The sequence below is a fragment of the Oncorhynchus masou genome, chromosome 13, assembly GCF_036934945.1.
Source record: "Oncorhynchus masou masou isolate Uvic2021 chromosome 13, UVic_Omas_1.1, whole genome shotgun sequence".
NCBI classification, from domain to species: Eukaryota; Metazoa; Chordata; class Actinopteri; order Salmoniformes; family Salmonidae; genus Oncorhynchus; species Oncorhynchus masou.
Genome location: NC_088224.1, coordinates 27,043,904 through 27,063,480, shown reverse-complemented (window position 1 = coordinate 27,063,480; position 19,577 = coordinate 27,043,904). Strand labels below are relative to the sequence as shown.

General features: G+C 41.9%; 1 protein-coding gene across 1 annotated transcript; it reads left to right on the top strand.

The window, feature by feature from the left end:
- The first annotated feature begins 8,069 nt into the window (after positions 1–8,069).
- On the top strand, positions 8,070–17,909 carry LOC135553293 (glycoprotein-N-acetylgalactosamine 3-beta-galactosyltransferase 1-like). Its single transcript, XM_064985460.1, has 3 exons — positions 8,070–8,241; positions 11,854–12,518; positions 17,733–17,909. The coding sequence occupies exons 1-3, from the start codon at positions 8,070–8,072 to the stop codon at positions 17,907–17,909; spliced, it is 1,014 nt and encodes a 337-aa protein (XP_064841532.1).
- Positions 17,910–19,577: the final 1,668 nt, after the last annotated feature.

Sequence of the window (19,577 nt, the reverse complement as noted above, 5' to 3'; positions counted from 1 at the left end):
AATCAGAGACAACGATAAACACCTGCCTCTGATTGAGAACCACTCTAGGCAACCATAGACTTACATAGACTACTATACTAAATACAACCCCATCAATCTACAAAACCCCTAGACAAGACAAACACATAATTCACCCATGTCACACCCTGGCCTGACCAAAATAATAAAGAAAACACAAAATACTAAGGCCAGGGCGTGACAATTATATGGAGAGTGCCTTGGTCCTACTTTCTTTTTGAAGTCCAATTTACCCCTTTAACCAAAGAGCACCTTCTATCTACCAAAATGTACTATTGTGTACCTTAGTAGCGCTTCCCTTCCTCCTCTTTCTACTAGTCTTGAAGGAGTTCCCACATATACTGAGCACTTGTTGACTGATTTTTCCTTCACTTTGTGGTCCAACTCATCCCAAACCATCTCAATTGGGTTGAAATTGGGTGAATGTGGAGGCCAGGTCATCTGATGCAGCACTCCTTCTTGTTCAAATAGCCCTTACACAGCCTGGAGGTGTGTTGAGTCATTGTCCTGTTGAAAACAAATGATTGTCCCACTAAGTCCAAACCAGGTGGGATGGTGTATCGCTGTGGAATGCTGTGGTAGCCATGCTGGTTAACTGTGCCTTGAATTCTAAATAAATCAATGACAGTGTCACCAGCAAAGCACCATCACACCTCCTTCATGCTTCACGGTGGGAACCACACATTCGGAGAACATCTTTTCGCCTACTCTGCGTCTCACATAGATAGACACAGCAGTTGGAACAAAAAAATCTCAAATTTGGACTCATCAGACCAAAGGACAGATTTCCACCGGTCTAATGTCCATTGCTCGTGTTTCTTGGCCCAAGCAAATCTCTTCTTATTATTGGTGTCCTTTAGTAGAGGTTTCTTTGCAGAAATTCGACCACAAAGGCCTGATTCATGCAGTCTCCTCTGAACAGTTGATGTTGAGAAGTGTCTGTTACTTTAACTCTGTGAAGCATTTATTTGGCCTGCAATTTCTGAGGCTGGTAACTCTAATGAAATTATCCTCTGCAGCAGAGGTAACTCTGAGTCTTCCTTTTCTGTGGTGGTCCTCATGAGAGCCAGTTTCATCACAGCACTTGATGGTTTTTGCGACTGCACTTGAGGAATTGGATTGACTGATCTTCATGTCTTAAAGTATTGATGGTCTGTCATTTCTCTTTTCTTATTTGAGCTGTTCTTGCCATAATATGGACTTGGTCTTTTATCAAATAGGGCAGTATTCTGTATACTACCCCTACCTTTTCACTACACAATTGATTGGTTCAAACGCATTAAGGAGGAAAGAAATTCTACAAATTAACTTTTAACAAGGCACACCTGTTTATTGAAATGCATTCCAGGTGACTAACTCATGAAGTTAGTTGATTGAATGCCAAGAGTGTGCAAAGCTGTCATCAAGGCAAATGGTGGCTACTTTGAAGAATCTCAAATAGTACATATATTTTGATTTGTTTAACACTTTTTTGGTTACGACATGATTCCATATGTGTTAATTCTACTATGTAGAAAATAGTAAAATTAAGAAAAACCATAGAACTTTTGACTGGTACTATATATATATATATATATATATATACAGTGCCTTGCGAAAGTATTCGGCCCCCTTGAACTTTGCGACCTTTTGCCACATTTCAGGCTTCAAACATAAAGATATAAAACTGTATTTTTTTGTGAAGTATCAACAACAAGTGGGACACAATCATGAAGTGGAACGACATTTATTGGATATTTCAAACTTTTTTAACAAATCAAAAACTGAAAAATTGGGCGTGCAAAATTATTCAGCTACTTTACTTTCAGTGCAGCAAACTCTCTCCAGAAGTTCAGTGAGGATCTCTGAATGATCCAATGTTGACCTAAATGACTAATGATGATAAATACAATCCACCTGTGTGTAATCAAGTCTCCGTATAAATGCACCTGCACTGTGATAGTCTCAAAGGTCCGTTAAAAGCGCAGAGAGCATCATGAAGAACAATGAACACACCAGGCAGGTCCGAGATACTGTTGTGAAGAAGTTTAAAGCCGGATTTGGATACAAAAAATTTTCCCAAGCTTTAAACATCCCAAGGAGCACTGTGCAAGCGACAATATTGAAATGGAAGGAGTATCAGACCACTGCAAATCTACCAAGACCTGGCCGTCCCTCTAAACTTTCAGCTCATACAAGGAGAAGACTGATCAGAGATGCAACCAAGAGGCCCATGATCACTCTGGATGAACTGCAGAGATCTACAGCTGAGGTGGGAGACTCTGTCCATAGGACAACAATCAGTCGTATATTGCACAAATCTGGCCTTTATGGAAGTGGCAAGAAGAAAGCCATTACTTAAAGATATCCATAAAAAGTGTTGTTTAAAGTTTGCCACAAGCCACCTGGGAGACACACCAAACATGTGGAAGAAGGTGCTCTGGTCAGATGAAACCAAAATTGAACTTTTTGGCAACAATGCAAAACGTTATGTTTGGCGTAAAAGCAACACAGCTCATCACAATGAACACACCATCCCCACTGTCAAACATGGTGGTGGCAGCATCATGGTTTGGGCCTGCTTTTCTTCAGCAGGGACAGGGAAGATGGTTAAAATTGATGGGAAGATGGATGGAGCCAAATACAGGACCATTCTGGAAGAAAACATGATGGAGTCTGCAAAAGACCTGAGACTGGGACGGAGATTTGTCTTCCAACAAGACAATGATCCAAAACATAAAGCAAAATCTACAATGGAATGGTTCAAAAATAAACATATCCAGGAGTTAGAATGGCCAAGTCAAAGTCCAGACCTGAATCCAATCGAGAATCTGTGGAAAGAACAGAAAACTGCTGTTCACAAATGCTCTCCATCCAACCTCACTGAGCTCGAGCTGTTTTGCAAGGAGGAATGGTAAAAAATTTCAGTCTCTCGATGTGCAAAACTGATAGAGACATACCCCAAGCGACTTACAGCTGTAATCGCAGCAAAAGGTGGCGCTACAAAGTATTAACTTAAGGGGGCTGAATAATTTTGCACGCCCAATTTCTCAGTTTTTGATTTGTTAAAAAAGTTTGAAATATCCAATAAATGTCGTTCCACTTCATGATTGTGTCCCACTTGTTGTTGATTCTTCACAAAAAAATACAGTTTTATATCTTTATGTTTGAAGCCTGAAATGTGGCAAAAGGTCGCAAAGTTCAAGGGGGCCGAATACTTTCGCAAGGCACTGTATATATGTGTGTGTGTGTGTGTATACGTCCAAAAATGTATGTAGCAGCTACAGATTGCCCTTTAAGTCTATCAAATTTAGATTGAGCAATAAAAGCTTCACTTTTATACCATTGGCTGGGATCACATTTTTCATTGGCTGTCAAAAACAATGATTGATAGGCAGTTTAAACTTCTTGAATTCAACCATTATTGGATTCAAATACACATTTAGATTTGTGAACAGCCATCCACAACAACCACAATCCATAAGGCGCAAATAGCTAAATGAGAGAGCAGCAGTGTGATTCACATCAATGTGCTATTTAGATATCAATAATAAATTATGTCCGTATCGCCGTAGACTACACCACTGCGGTCATCCTTACCTTCAAGTTGGATAATCTTTGGATGCCAACAGCAGTCGCACCATTGGAACTGTGGCCTGCAAAAGCCGTTTCCTGCACTTTACCCACAATCCATCAAACACATTTGGTGTCATCATAGTGGTCTCTGATTTACGGTCATACTCGCTCAAGTGGAACAATTTTAAATTTAGTGCTGATTTGAATGTCATTGAGAAAACAAAGAAGTGTCAAATATATATTTTTCGCAAACATCCTTTCTGGATTCAAAAGTATCTGTAATCTGAATACAATATTTTTGCTGGCAATGTAACTGATTACATTTACCGTTTTTTAAAATCCCCTACTTTTAATAGATTACATGTAATCTGTTACTCCCCAACCCTGGTTACAATCTTCAACATAATAGACATTAATGAATATAGAGCAAATTAATAAAAACCAACTGGGGTGGTTTAAACTATAGAGTAATATAATAGAAATTTGTTTTTTAATTAAATTCTTTCTAGTGTGGGAACCACGCTTGGGGTGCCAAGGTCTAGTTAGAGCATTGGGCCAGTAAACAGAAGGTTTCTAGTTCAAATCCCCAACCTGACAAGGTAAAAATCTGAAGCTTCCTATTGTTTGATTTGATTACGATTTGATTACGCTCCTAAGTGAACAGGTATCAACTGATATTAAATCATAGGTCACCATTTCTCTCCCTCCCCAGCATATCTGGTGTTTGGGTTAAAGATAAGTTGTGCCCTTGACGTTGTGACAGTCTGTAAGAGACACAGTGGACAAATTGGAACAGTTAGGCTATATGAATAATTGAATAGGATACATATTTGTCAATCTAAGTGGATTTCTAATTATTATTTCTCAATTCAATAGTTTAAATAACGCCAGTGACATAAGACAGTAATTTTCATGGAAAACTGTCCAAAATTAAATTAAGTTAGATCCATAGGAATGTTTTTAGTACAAGTGAACCAGAAAAAAGCTGATAAACTGGCACCAATTTTTGCAGGCCCTAGCAGATTTACTAAACAACAAGTTTCATATTTTGACTATTTGATCTCCCAGTGACAGAAAGTACAGAATGCAGGCATTTGTCAATGCAACAGGTCTGTGCAATAAGATTACAAGTGAAAGGGGCTCTGGGATTGTTTTACTTTAGCAGGTGCCTATTCCGGTATGATTACAGTTGAAGTCGGAAGTTTACATGCACCTTAACGAAATACATTTAAACTCAGTTTTTCACAATTCCTGACATTTAATCCTAGTAAATATTCCCTGTCTTAGGTCAGTTAGAATCACCACTTTATTTTAAGAATGTGAAATGTCAGAATAATTGTAGAGAGAATGATTTATTTCAGCTTTTATTTCTTTCATCACATTCCCAGTGGGTCAGAAGTTTACATACACTCAATTAGTATTTGGTAGTATTGCCTTTAAATTGTTTAACTTGGGCCAAACGTTTCGGGTAGCCTTCCACAAGCTTCCCACAATAAGTTGGGTGAATTTTGGCCCATTCCTCCTGACAGAGCTGGTGTAACTCAGTCAGGTTTGTAGGCCTCCTTGCTCGCACACGCTTTTATAGTTCTGCCCACAAATCTTCTCTAGGATTGACGTCAGGGCTTTGTGATGGCCACTCCAATACCTTGACTTTGTTGTCCTTAAGCCATATCTTTGGAAGTATGCTTGGGGTCATTGTCCATTTGGAAGACCAAGCTTTAACTTCCTGACTGATGTCTTGAGATGTTGCTTCAATCCATATAATTTTCCTCCCTCATGATGCCATCTATTTTGTGAAGTGCACAAGTCCCTCATGCAGCAAAGCAACCCCACAACATGATGCTGCCACCCCCGTGCTTCATGGGATGGTGTTCTTCGGCTTGCAAGCCTCCCCCTTTTTCCTCCAAACATAACTATGATCATTATGGTCAAACAGTTCTATTTTTGTTTCATCTGACCAGAGGACATTTCTCCAAAAGTACGATTTTTGTCCCCATGTGCAGTTGCAAACCATAGTCTGGCTTTTTTATGGTGGTTTTGGAGCAGTGGCTTCTTCCTTGCTGAGCGGCCTTTCAGGTTATGTCGATATAGGACTTGTTTTACTGTGGATATAGATACTTTTGTACCTGTTTCCTCCAGCATCTTCACAAGGTCCTCTGTTGTTTTTCTGGGATTGATTTGCTCTTCTCGCACCAAAGCATGTTCATCTCTAGGAAACAGAACGCATATCCTTCCTGAGCGGTATGACAGCTGCGTGGTCCCATGGTGTTTATACTTGCGTACTATTGTTTTTTCAGATGACAAACGTAACTGCAGGCGTTTGGAAATTGCTCCCAAGGATGAACCAGACTTGTGTAGGTCTACAATTTCTTCTGCGGTCTTGGCTGATTTCTTTTGATTTTCCCATGATGTCAAGCAAAGGCACTGAGTTTGAAGGTAGGCCTTGAAATACATCCACAGGTACACCTCCAATTGACTCAAATTATGACAATTAGCCTATCAGAAGCTTCTAAAGCCATGACATAATTCTCTGGAATTTTACAAGCTGTTTAAAGGCTCAGTCAACTTAGTGTATGTAAACTTCTGACTCACTGGAATTGTGATACAGTGAATTATAGGTGAAATAAGTGAAATAATCTGTCTGTAAACAATTGTTGGAAAAATGACTTCTGTCATGCACAAAGTAGATGTCCTAACCAACTTGCCAAAACTATAGTTTGTTAACAAGAAATTTGTGGAGTGGTTGAAAAATGAGTTTTAATGACTCCAACGTAAGTGTATGTAAACTTCCGATTTCAACTGTATATGTAGGGTGAATTCAGAAAAAGTGGGACACACGTTCGGAGGTTTAAAAAACTCGGCAAGTCAGTTAAGAAATAAATTCTTATTTACAATGACAGCCTACCAAAGGGGGGGGTGCAACTCAATATTAGGAAGGTGTTCTGAATGTTTTGTACACTCAGGGTAGGTTCTGCCAGTGTCTGTTTGTGCAAGGACCACCAATAACCACCAAGGACAGCGAGTGTTGCTGTTTTATTGAGTGAAAAACAGACTTCATGGCGTTTATAGAACATTGGTGCTGTTTAATTAGAATGTATGAGAATAAATGTGTAGCTGAAATAGGATACTGCTGAGAAATGTTTCCAATTCCAATGATGATGATGATTATAAGTACATGATGTGGATGTGGATTATTGCCACAACACAACTTTGTCTTCAGGGTCACTGTCTCTGTCAGACAGATTTACTATGGGTTCTATGGTATGTAATTACACATGTTCTGGAATCAGTAAATTTCACACAGTTCACCCGGTTTATTTTGATTCGATTTGTTTTTATGTATGTATTTATTTAATAATTTTGTTACTTTAATCTCTACCTCCTGTTGCATTTTATGAAATGTAATCTGACATAATGACCAAAGTTGCATCCCTGAAGATGATTGACAAGTAATTATTGTTGTTATTGTATATTGATTGTTAATGCTGTAAAGGATTTCCCCCTCAATTATATCCAATTAGTTGTTTTGCCTGCCTAGTGCATTTATCCAGTAGAGTCCCATTAAGCATTTTTACCTCCCTTACATCATTCTTCCTTTTCAGGAAGGGTTTTTGGGTTCTTGGAAGCTGCTTTCATTCTGCCACTGATTGAAATGCCCTGATGGAATGGAGGAAAATAGTCTCTTCTCCAAAGAGAATGTTTTTTACCAATTGGTACTTAACCTCTGGGTAACCTCTCTAAGGTCAGAGGTCACCATAAAGCAGAACCTGGTAACTTGGTAATCGGGCCCTTATCTGTAATCCAGCCTGGGTGACTCCCAAGCAAGATGTTCAAATGTTTAGCCTACTTTGACCCGATGCAATATTAAACTACGCTACATTGTTTTGACCAGGGTCCCGGAACACTTGGAGAACAAACAGATAATCACGAGTATTTATGCCTGCCTGCCCTTGAGGAGGTTTGCAGATTGCTATGAACCTTTCAGAAGAACGAGTCTGTCTCCCCATATGCATGTGTCTGTCTATTTTTTGTCTTTTTAATCATTAAATATAGAAGTTGTTCGCCTTCTGCTTGGGTTCAACTTTTTTCACACCTTGAGCAAATCCATTATTCCTGACAGCTCCATTTTTCAACACTGTTGCATTATCCACAATCAGAGGAGAATAATACCAATATTTCAATACATTTTTGTGTGAACAGGTAAGCTAATATAATTATTAAAATATTCAAACGTGTTTTTGTAACTTTAAAAGCAACAATGATTTTGGTTGAGATCCATTATTACAATGCATTCTTTTTCCAAGACTTTTCCCCCTTGTAAGCTGATCTTGAAACTGATAGCACAATTAATGTTAGTTGTATACTGTATACAGTATATTTGCATGTTTGCATATTATTTTAACAAGTTTGAAGTAACACGTCTTTGTTCATCTGCCCAAACTCACTTCTCCTTCCTATTTGTATCACTCACAGGGTTTGATCTGAAGGAGAGGGGAATGAGGATCAATCTTTCAACTGTATTCTTTGTGTCTGGGCTGTGTATAGGATTTCTGTCTATCCTATACATTGTTTACTCAGACCCTAGCACTGTAGAACCTGCTGTTTTCCTTCTGGGTAACTCCAATGGAGTTCAGTATGACAGGGGGGTTCCAAGACACATGCACTCAGGTAATTGACTTATTAATTATTATTGATAATAAATTACAAATTTCTTTAATTCATTTTTTATTACAATGTAATATCATTCAGTTATAAAAAATGAATTGAATTGAAACTACTAGGTTATTGGGTCTCTTTCCTCTTAATATGGAGGTGTACAGTGAGTGTACAAAACATTATGAACACCCGCTCTTTCAATGACAAACTGACTTTGTGAATCCAGGTGAAAGCTATGATCCCGTATACGGTTACATAAAAACTGTAATATCTTATGCTTCACGGAGTCATGGCTGAACGACTATATTATCAACATACAGCTGGCTGGTCATACCTTGTATCGGCAGGATAGAACAGCGGCGTCTGGTAAGACATGGAGCGGGGGGCCTATGCATATATGTAAACAACAGCTGGTGCACGATATCTAAGGAAGTCTCACTGTTTTGCTCGCCTGAGGTAGAGTATCTCATGATAAGCTGTAGACCACACTATCTACCAACACTATCAACCTGTATTTTTAGTAGCTGTCTACATACCACCACAGACCGATGCTGGCACTAAGACCGCTGTGAATGAGCTGTATAAGGCCATAAGCAAACAGGAAAACGCTCATCCAGAGGCGGCGCTCTTAGTAGCCGGGGACTTCAATGCAGGGAAACTTAAATCTGTTTTATCAGCATGTTGAATGTGTAAACAGAGGGAAAAAACTCTAGACCACCTTGACTCCACACACAGAGATGCATACAAAGCTCTCCCTCACCCTCCATTTGGCAAATCTGACCATAATTCTATCCTCCTGATTCCTGCTTACAAGCTAAAATTAAAGCAGGAAGCACCAATGACTCAGTCAATAAAGAAGATGCTAAGCAACAGGACTGTTTTGCTAGCACCAACTGGAATATGTTCCCGGATTCTTCCTATGGCATTGAGGAGTACACCACATCAGTCATTGGCTTCATCAATAAGTACATCGATGACGTCGTCCCCACAGTGATTGTACGTACATACCCCAACCAGAAGCCATGGATTACAGATAACATCCGCACTGAGCTAAAGGCTAGAGCTGCCGCTTTGAAGGAGCGGGACTCTAACCTGGAAGCTTATAAGAAATCCCGCTATGCCCTCCGACGAACCATCAAAAAGGCAAAGTGTCAATACAGGACTAAGATCGAATCATACTGCACCAGCTCCGAAGCTCGTCAGATGCGACAGGGCTTGCAAACATTACAGACAACAAAGAGAAGCGCAGCCGAGAGCTGCCCAGTAACACGAGCCTACCAGATGACACAAGCCTCGTGTACCCTCGAGCATGCGCTGACCAACTGGCAAGTGTCTTCACTGACATTTTCAACCTCTCCCTGTCCGAGTCTGTAATACCAACACGTTTTAAGCAGACCGTCCAGAGTCCCTGTGCCCAAGAACACTAAGGTAATCTGCCTAAATGACTACTGACCTGTAGCGCTCATGTCTGTAGCCATGAATTACTCTGAAAGGCTGGTCATGGCTCACATCAACACTATTATTCTAGAAACCCTAGACCCACTCCAATTTGCATACTGCCCTAACAGATCCACAGATGATGCAATCTCTATTGCACCCCACACTGCCCTTTCCCACCTGGACAAAAGGAACACCTATGTGAGAATGCTATTCATTGACTACAGCTCAGCGTTCAACACCATAGTGACCTCTAAGCTCATCACTAAGGTAAGGACCCTGGGACAAAACACCTCCCTCTGCAACTGGATCCTGGGCTTCCTGACGGGCCACCCCCAGGTGGTAAGGGTAGGTAACAACACATCCACCACGCTGTTCCTCAACACAGGGGCCCCTCAGGAGTGCGTGCGCAGTCCCCTCCTGTACTCTCTGTTCACTCATGACTGCATGGCCAGGCACAACTCCAACACCATCATTAAGTTTGCCAATGACACAAGACTGGTAGGCTTGATCACCGACAACGACGAGACAGCCTATAGGGAGGAGGTCAAAGACCTGGCCGTGTGGTGCCAGGATAACAACCTCTCCCTCAATGTGATCAAGACAAAGGAGATGATTGTGGACTACAGGAAAAGGAGGACAGAGCACACCCCCATTCTCATAAACGGTGCTGTAGTGGAGCAGCAAACTAACATTGTCCAAGCAACAAACTAACATGGTCCAAGCACACCAAGACAGTCGTGAAGAGGGCACGACACAACCTATTCCCCCTCAGGAGACTGAAAAGATTTGGCATGGGTCCTCAGATCCTCAAAAGGTTCTACAGCTGCACCATCGAGAGCATCTTGACTGGTTGCATCACTGCCTGGTATGTCAACTGCTCGGCATCCGACCACACGTCACTGCAGAGGGTAGAGTGTATGGCCCAGTACATCACTGGGGCCAAGCTTCCTGCCATCCAGGACCTCTATACCAGGCGGTGTCAGAAGAAGGCCCTAAAAATTGTCAAAGATTCCAGCCACCCTAGTCATAGACTGTTCTCTCTACTTCCGCATGGCTAGCGGTACCTGAGCTCCAAGTCAATGTCCAAGAGGCTTCTAAACAGCTTCTACCCCCAAGCCAGTGGACTCCTGAACATCTAATCAAATGGCTACCCAGACTATTTGCATTGCCACCCCCCCTCTTTTACACTGCTGCTGCTCTCTGTTATTATCTATGCATAGTCACTTTAATAACACTACCTACATGTACATATTACCTCAATTACCTTAACTAACCGGTGCCCCAGCACATTGACTCTGTACCGGTACCCCCTGTATATAGTCTCGCTATTGTTATTGTCTATTTTTAAACTGCATTGTTGTTTAGAGGCTTGTAAGTAAGCATTTCATTGTAAGTTGTATTCTGTTGTATTCGGCACATTTGACTAAACCAGGCTACCTGATGGCACTATGATAAATGCAGAAAATTGACAATCAAAATAAACGTTCTACCACAGATACCATGATATTTTTGGGAAGCATATTTGATTCTGAATTCGGAGGTACAGTATAACGTTTGTATGTGAAATCTACACTACATTGTGGGGGTGCAACTCAATATTAGAATGGTGTTCTTAATGTTTTGTACACTCAGTGCAAGTGCAATCCAGCCTTACGTCTAAGTATAAGTAGTGTTTTTGTTACCCTGGAGTTGTATTGGATGTGTGTGAGTGAATCGTCAAACATCTATTACTCCTGAAAGCATTGTGGTTCCAAGAGGCCAGTGGGTTAGAGAGCACAGTGATGGAAACACTAGGTGTTTGATTCCCATATAGAGGACACATATCAGGGTTTGGGTCAATTCCATTTCAATTCCAGTCAATTCAGAAAGTAAACGAAATACCAATTCCAATAAAAAAGTGTCCCAATTGAAAAGCATTGGAAGATAATTGGAATTGGAGTTGGAATTTAATTGTACTCCCTGAATTGACTGAAATTGAAATGGAATTGACCCCAAACAATCCACACACTGAGGAAAACATACTAAATTTCGAAAATGCACCTTGTGCATTCTACTATTACAACTTTAAAAAGTAAGTTGAAAGCCGGACTCAGTTCGGGGGGAGGGGGGCGTCCTCTCAGTTTGGGAACCACTGTGCTAATTGGTCACAATTTTCATTCATTATATTTAAATGATCTCTTTCAGATGAGGACAGGAGTGTTGCAGCCAACCTATCCCAGAAGGTGCGTCTGCTATGTTGGATCATGACTGGACCTAAGAACCTGGAGTCTAGAACCAAACACATCCGGGCCACCTGGGCCAACCGATGCAACAAAATCCTCTACATGAGTTCAGTGGAGACAGAATTCCCCACAGTGGGGCTCAACGTAACCGAGGGACGAGACCAGCTCTACTGGAAGACCATCAGAGCCTTCCAGTACATCTACCAACACCACCGCAACGACTACGACTGGGTCCTCAAAGCTGATGATGACACGTTCGTGGTCATCGAAAACCTCCGCTACACCTTGTCCAAACAGGACCCGGAGAAGCCTGTGTACTTTGGGCGAAGGTTCCGCCCGTTTGTCCACCAGGGTTACATGAGTGGTGGAGCCGGCTATGTCCTTAGTAAAGAAGCCGTCAGAAGGTTCATCGAGGGATTCGACATGGCGAAATGTACCCACTTTTCCATCATAGAAGACATGGCTCTGGGGAAGTGTATGGAGACAATGGGTGTGGAGCCGGGAGACTCCAGAGATGTGAAGGGAAGGCAGACGTTTCATCCCTACCCACCAGACAAGTACCTGATCAAAAAGCCACCCAGAAAACAGCCTTGGTTTCTCTTGTATGACTACTACAAACCCAGAGAGGTAAGCATACCCTACCCCTAATCAACTGTTCACTTACAAGTACACTCATACTATTCTCATACTCATACTATTCTCAACTCTCTGTGTGGTTGTGATGCTCTCTCAATCATGTGTAGTATAGGAGAGTTGTCATAGGCGCTTAGGGTTTGGCATTCACAGTGTAATGACTGACTAGCTAAAGTAAATCTTTACTCATAGATTTACTCATGGCTTTGTACTTATTATAAATTAGTAGCCTTGCACAAACCTTGGCTTACGTTAGTGAGCATTTCTCATTTGCCTAAATAAACCATCCACATGACAGGTGTGGCATATCAAGAAGATGATTAAATAGCATGATCATTACACAGTTGCACCTTGTGCTGGGGACTATAAAAGTGAACTCTAAAATGTGCAGTTACACAACACAATGCCACAGATGCCTCAAGTTTTGATGGAGCGTGCAATTGGCATGCTGACTGCAGGAATATCCACCAGAGCTGTTGCCAGATAATTTAACATTCATTTTTCTACCATATGCCGCCTCTAACGTTGTTTTATAGAATTTGGCAGTACATCTAACCGGCCTCACAACCGCAGACCACATGTAACCACGCCAGCCCAGGACCACCGTATCCGGCTTCTTCACCTGCGGGATCGTCTGAGACCAGCCACCCGAACAGCTGATGAAACTATTGGTTTGCACAACCAAAGAATTTCTTCACAAACTGTCAGAAACCGTCTCAGGGAAGCTCATCTGCATGCACGTCATAATCACCGGGGTCTTGACCTAACTGTGGTTCAGCGTCGTAACCGACTTCACCTTCAATGCCCACTGACACTCTGGAGAAGTGTGCTCTTCCCGGATGAACTCCAGTTTCAACCGCACCTGGCAGATGGCAGGTGTCGTGTGGGTGAGCGGTTTGCTGATGTCAACGTTTTGAACAGAGTGCCCTATGGTGGGGTTATGGTATGGGCAGGCATAAGCTATGGACAATGAACACATTTAAATTTTATTGATGTCAATTTAAATGCACAAAGATACCGTGACAAGATCCTGAGGACGATTGTCGTGCCAGTCATCTGCCGCTATCACCTCATGTTTCAGCATGATAATACAGTCCCATGTCACGAGAATCTGTACACAATTCCTGGAAGCTGAAAATGTCCCAGTTCTTCCAGGGCCTGCATACTCACCAGACATGTCCCCCATTGAGCATGTTTGGGATGCTCTGGATCGACTGGCATGTACAACAGCGTGTTCCACTTCCCACCAATATGCAGCAACTTCACACAGCCATTGAAGAGGAGTGGGACAACATTCCACAGGCCACAATCAACAGCCTGATCAACTCCATGTGAAGGAGATGTGTCGCGCTGCATGAGGCCAACGGTCGTCATACCAGATACTGACTGGTTTTCTGACCCACGCTCCTTTTTTTAGGGTATCAGTATTCCCAGTGTTAGGTTCTAATCTTTAACCTCTTGAAACTCCCCATCCCGGATCCGGGATTGTGACTAAGCCTCAGGCTCATTAGCATAACGCAACGTTAACGATTTCTGAAAATCGCAAATAAAATTAAAATAATGCGTTTGCTCTCAAGCTTAGCCTTTTCTTAACAACACTGTCATCTCAGATTTTCAAAATATGCTTTTGAACCATAGAAATTGACTAATTTGTGTAAGAGTATGCAAAGCTAGCATAGCATTTTGTGTAGCATGTAGCACGCAACATTTTCACAAAAGCCAGATAACCAAATAAATAAAATCATTTACCTTTGAAGAGCTTCTGATGTTTTCAATGAGGAGACTCCCAGCCACATACCAAATGCGCAGTGTTTCCTGAAAGCGTCTGTGTGTAGGAGAAATCGTTCCGTTTTCTACATTGGGCCTGGCTACCGAAACGAACCGAAAATGCAGTCACCTACAACGTGAAACTTTTTCCGGATTAACTACATAATATCGACCGAAACATGGCAAACGTTGTTTGGAATCAATCCTCAAGGTGTTTTTTCACATATCTCTTCATTGACATGCAGTTCGTGGAAGCTTGCTTCTCTCTCTGTGCCCCATGGAAAAATACTGGCAGGTGACTTTTGCGCACCAATTTCGGCGCAGGACACCGGGCGGACACGTGGTAAATGTGGTCTCTTATGGTCAATCTTCCAACGATCTGCCTACAAATACGTCACAATGCTGCTGACACCTTGGGGAAACGACAGAAAGGGCAGACTCATTCCTCTTGCGTTCACAGCCATATAAGGAGATCATGAAAGACAGAGCCTCAAAAATCCTTGTCATTTCCTGGATGCCAAGTCATCTTGGTTTTGCCTGAAGCTCACGTTAAAGGGCACGCACAGAGAAGATATTTGTATTTCTGGACACGTCAGAGTGTTTTCTTTCGAACAGTAGCAATTATATGCATAGTCGAGCATCTTTTTGTGACAAAATATCTTGTTTAAAACGGGAACGTTTTTCTTCCAAAAATGAAATAGCGCCACCATAAGTGTAAGAGGTTAAGAGTAAATGACTCCACGTACACCAGAGAAGCTTAACCAAGTTCTATTCTTCCCAAAGGGTCGATACTGCTGTAATTCAGACAAAGATATGGCTTCCCCCGTGGTATTATTCATACCCCACTTTGGGTGGAGTCTCCTCCTTGTCTCTAAACATTGCATCATTGTTGCTAATCAGGGAGCTAAGTGATATGAGCCTTCAACGGTTTCTCCCCTTATCAGTGCTGTCACATGCGATTGTTTTCCCTGCACTCAGCCCCTCCCAAGCTTCTTTATGGCACCCCTTGTGTCTCTTTTGTAACCTATGTTCCTATACCTCTGAGTATAACAATGTTCAAAATAAATCAAATCAAATCAAATTTTATTTGTCACACATACACATGGTTAGCAGATGTCAATGCGAGTGTAGCGAAATGCTTGTGCTTCTAGTTCCGACAATGCAGTAATAACCAACAAGTAATCTAACTAACAATTCCAAAACTACCGTCTTATACACACAAGTGTAAGGGGATAAAGAATATGTACATAAAGATATATGAATGAGTGATGGTACAGAGCAGCATAGGCAAGATACAGTAGATGGTATCGAGTACAGTATATACATCTGAGATGAGTATGTAAACAAAGTGGCATAGTTAAAGTGGCTAGTGATACATGTATTACATAAAGATGCAGTAGATGATATAGGGTACAGTATATACGTATACATGTGAGATGAATAATGTAGGGTATGTAAACATTATATTAGGTAGCATTGTTTAAAGTGGCTAGTGATATATTTTACATAAGTTCCCATCAATTCCCATTATTAAAGTGGCTGGAGTTGAGTCAGTGTGTTGGCAGCAGCCACTCAATGTTAGTGGTGGCTGTTTAACAGCCTGATGGCCTTGAGATAGAAGCTGTTTTTCAGTCTCTCGGTCCCAGCTTTGATGCATCTGTACTGACCTCGCCTTCTGGATCATAGCAGGGTGAACAGGCAGTGGCTCGGGTGGTTGTTGTCCTTGATGATCTTTATGGCCTTCCTGTAACATCGGGTGGTGTAGGTGTCCTGGAGGGCAGGTAGTTTGCCCCCGGTGATGCGTTGTGCACACCTCACTACCCTCTGGAGAGCCTTACAGTTGTGGGCGGAGCAGTTGCCGTACGAGGCGGTTATACAGCCCGCCAGGATGCTCTCGATTGTGCATCTGTAGAAGTCTGTGAGGGCTTTTGGTGACAAGCCGAATTTCTTCAGCCTCTTAAGGTTGAAGAGGCGCTGCTGCGCCTTCTTCACGATGCTGTCTGTGTGGGTGGACCAATTCAGTTTGTCTGTGATGTGTATGCCGAGGAACTTAAAACTTACTACCCTCTCTACTACTGTTCCATCAATGTGGATAGGGGGGTGTTCCCTCTGCTGTTTCCTGAAGTCCACAATCATCTCCTTAGTTTTGTTGACGTTGAGTGTGAGGTTATTGTCCTGACACCACACTCCGAGTGCCCTCATCTCCTCCCTGTAGGCAGTCTCGTCGTTGTTGGTAATCAAGCCTACCACTGTTGTGTCGTCCGCAAACTTGATGATTGAGTTGGAGGCGTGCGTGGCCACGTAGTCGTGGGTGAACAGGGTGTACAGGAGAGGGCTCAGAACGCACCCTTGTGGGGCCCCAGTGTTGAGGATCAGCGGGGTGGAGATGTTGTTGCCTACCCTCACCACCTGGGGGCGGCCCGTCAGGAAGTCCTGTACCCAGTTGCACAGGGCGGGGTCGAGACCCAGGGTCTCGAGCTTGATGACGAGCTTGGAGGGTACTATGGTGTTAAATGCCGAGCTGTAGTCGATGAACAGCATTCTCACATAGGTATTCCTCTTGTCCAGATGGGTTAGGGCAGTGTGCAGTGTGGTTGAGACTGCATCGTCTGTGGACCTATTTGGGCGGTAAGCAAATTGGAGTTGTTCTAGGGTGTCAGGTAGAGTGGAGGTGATATGGTCCTTGACTAGTCTCTCAAAGCACTTCATGATGATGGAAGTGAGTGCTACGGGGCGGTAGTCGTTTAGCTCAGTTACCTTAGCTTTCTTGGGAACAGGAACAATGGTGGCCCTCTTGAAGCATGTGGGAACAGCAGACTGGGATAGGGATTGATTGAATATGTCCGTAAACACACCAGCCAGCTGGTCTGCGCATGCTCTGAGGGCGCGGCTGGGGATGCCGTCTGGGCCTGCAGCCTTGCGAGGGTTAACACGTTTAAATGTTTCTCACCTCGGCTGCAGTGAAGGAGAGTCCGCATGTTTTCGTTGCAGGCCGTGTCAGTGGCACTGTATTGTCCTCAAACCGGGCAATAAAGTTATTTAGTCTGCCTGGGAGCAAGACATCCTGGTCCGTGACTGGGCTGGTTTTCTTCTTGTAGTCCGTGATTGACTGTAGACCCTGCCACATACCTCTGGTGTCTGAGCCGTTGAATTGAGATTCTACTTTGTCTCTATACTGACGCTTAGCTTGTTTGATTGCCTTGCCGAGGGAATAGCTGCACTGTTTGTATTGTATTTGTATTTGTATTATATTGTGTCACCCTGAATCCAACACCAGTCATGTGAAATCCATAGATTATGGCTTTATTTATTTCAATTGACTGATTTCCTGATATGAATTGTAACTCAGTAAAATCTTTGAAATTGTTGCATGTTGGGTTTATATTTTTGTTCAGCGTATAAAGTTTTACACAGGCTTAATACAGCCTTTCTTTCTCCCAGGGCCCAGAATGTTGTTCAGATCACACCGTATCCTTTCACTACATCTACAATGTACAGATGTACATGCTGGAATATCTGACCTATAACCTACGGCCCTACGGATACCAGTACAGGTACAACCCTGATTCTGCAGGAACTGAAAGTGAGAGTAACACACCCACACCTGTCTCTGCCTAACACAGAGATAACACAGACAGACTACTGCATTGAAGAAAGTATGTATTACTGTGTAATGTTTAAATGCCAGAAACAACAGCTGACCCCTGCCATTTTGTTTGGTATGCTGAGCGATGAGACTGGGGAAATGTAACCACTCTCAAATTCATCGACACGGTAGTTTTAAACATATTTTGAAACAACACATGGTTTGTTTACAATGACTCAAATGACAGCAACTATATTAACAATGAAGTTCTAGAGTTATTGTGAAAGGGTGAGACAGTTGTAGTAAGCTCATAAGGCATTTACTATTTATTGTATATCATTAATCAAATTTGATTTGAGAAGCAGGGAAGCTTCCAGACTGCCTTTAACTGTAGGTTTGTAATACTGACCACAAGTGTCAGTCATTTCCCCTCTTTATGTCATTCAAAAGTACATATGATACTTGTTGTAGCTGAAAGTGCTTATGATTTAAGCACTCCATATGTTTTATTTTATTATATATTTATTAAAACAAACATGTTTATTCTGTTGTGTGAGCTTCACATTTCCTTCTTTGCTTTTGTTGTACAATATTAAACAAAAATATATTTTACAGCCAAGTGTTCATTTTTTACAACTTACAGTAAAACAAAGGTTAACATGGTAGTTTGTTAATATCAAAATAGAAGTATCGAGCGCGATATATAACACTCAGTTTGTTAGCGAAAGATGAAACTGAGATAGAACTGGACTAAATACAACACACACACAGTAGATATGTCATGAGAATCCTGCCCTGTGAGAATCTCTTCAGATCACAGGGTTAATGGTTTGGAAGTTATTAAGGTGTCTTTTTATTGGACAATAATTTGAAGCAACACAATGGGTAAAAACAATAGTGTGTGAAAATAGACACAATGTAAACAGGTTGAACATTTGTACAGTACAGGGGCTGGTTCACAGACTACATAAAGAACACAGAAATAAAGAGACAGTATACAGGTCCTCTCTGGAGCATCAGTGTAGCAGTGCTGTCGTTCGCCTGAGCTTTGGTCAAACGGTAACTGATAGAAAGCCCATGTCCCGATTCTCCACCCTTCTGCGATGTATGCACTTACACACTCCCCATCCTCAGGAGAATTGGGACGCAGCCATAGATACAATGCCTTGCGAAAGTATTCGGCCCCCTTGAACTTTGCAACCTTTTGCCACATTTCAGGCTTCAAACATAAAGATATAAAACTGTATATTTTTGTGAAGAATCAACAACAAGTGGGACACAATCATGAAGTGGAACGACATTTATTGGATTTTTCAAACTTTTTTAACAAATCAAAAACGGAAAAATTGGGCATGCAAAATTATTCAGCCCCCTTAAGTTAATACTTTGTGCAAAACTGATAGAGACATACCCCAAGCGACTTACAGCTGTAATCGCAGCAAAAGGTGGCGCTACAAAGTATTAACTTAAGGGGGCTGAATAATTTTGCACACCCATTTTTTCAGTTTTTAATTTGTTAAAAAAGTTTGAAATATCCAATAAATGTCGTTCCACTTCATGATTGTGTCCCACTTGTTGTTGATTCTTCACAAAAATATACAGTTTTATATCTTTATGTTTGAAGCCTGAAATGTGGCAAAAGGTCGCAAAGTTAAAGGGGGCCGAATACTTTCGCAAGGCACTGTAGATAGGAGCCCATG

Excerpts from the sequence above, each read along its gene's own strand:
- LOC135553293 (XM_064985460.1), top strand. The coding sequence starts at position 8,070 with ATGAGGATCAATCTTTCAACTGTATTCTTTGTGTCTGGGCTGTGTATA. Across the intron at positions 8,242-11,853 it reads TCCAAGACACATGCACTCAG|ATGAGGACAGGAGTGTTGCA; the intron begins GTAATTGACTTA and ends GATCTCTTTCAG. Across the intron at positions 12,519-17,732 it reads ACTACTACAAACCCAGAGAG|GGCCCAGAATGTTGTTCAGA; the intron begins GTAAGCATACCC and ends TCTTTCTCCCAG.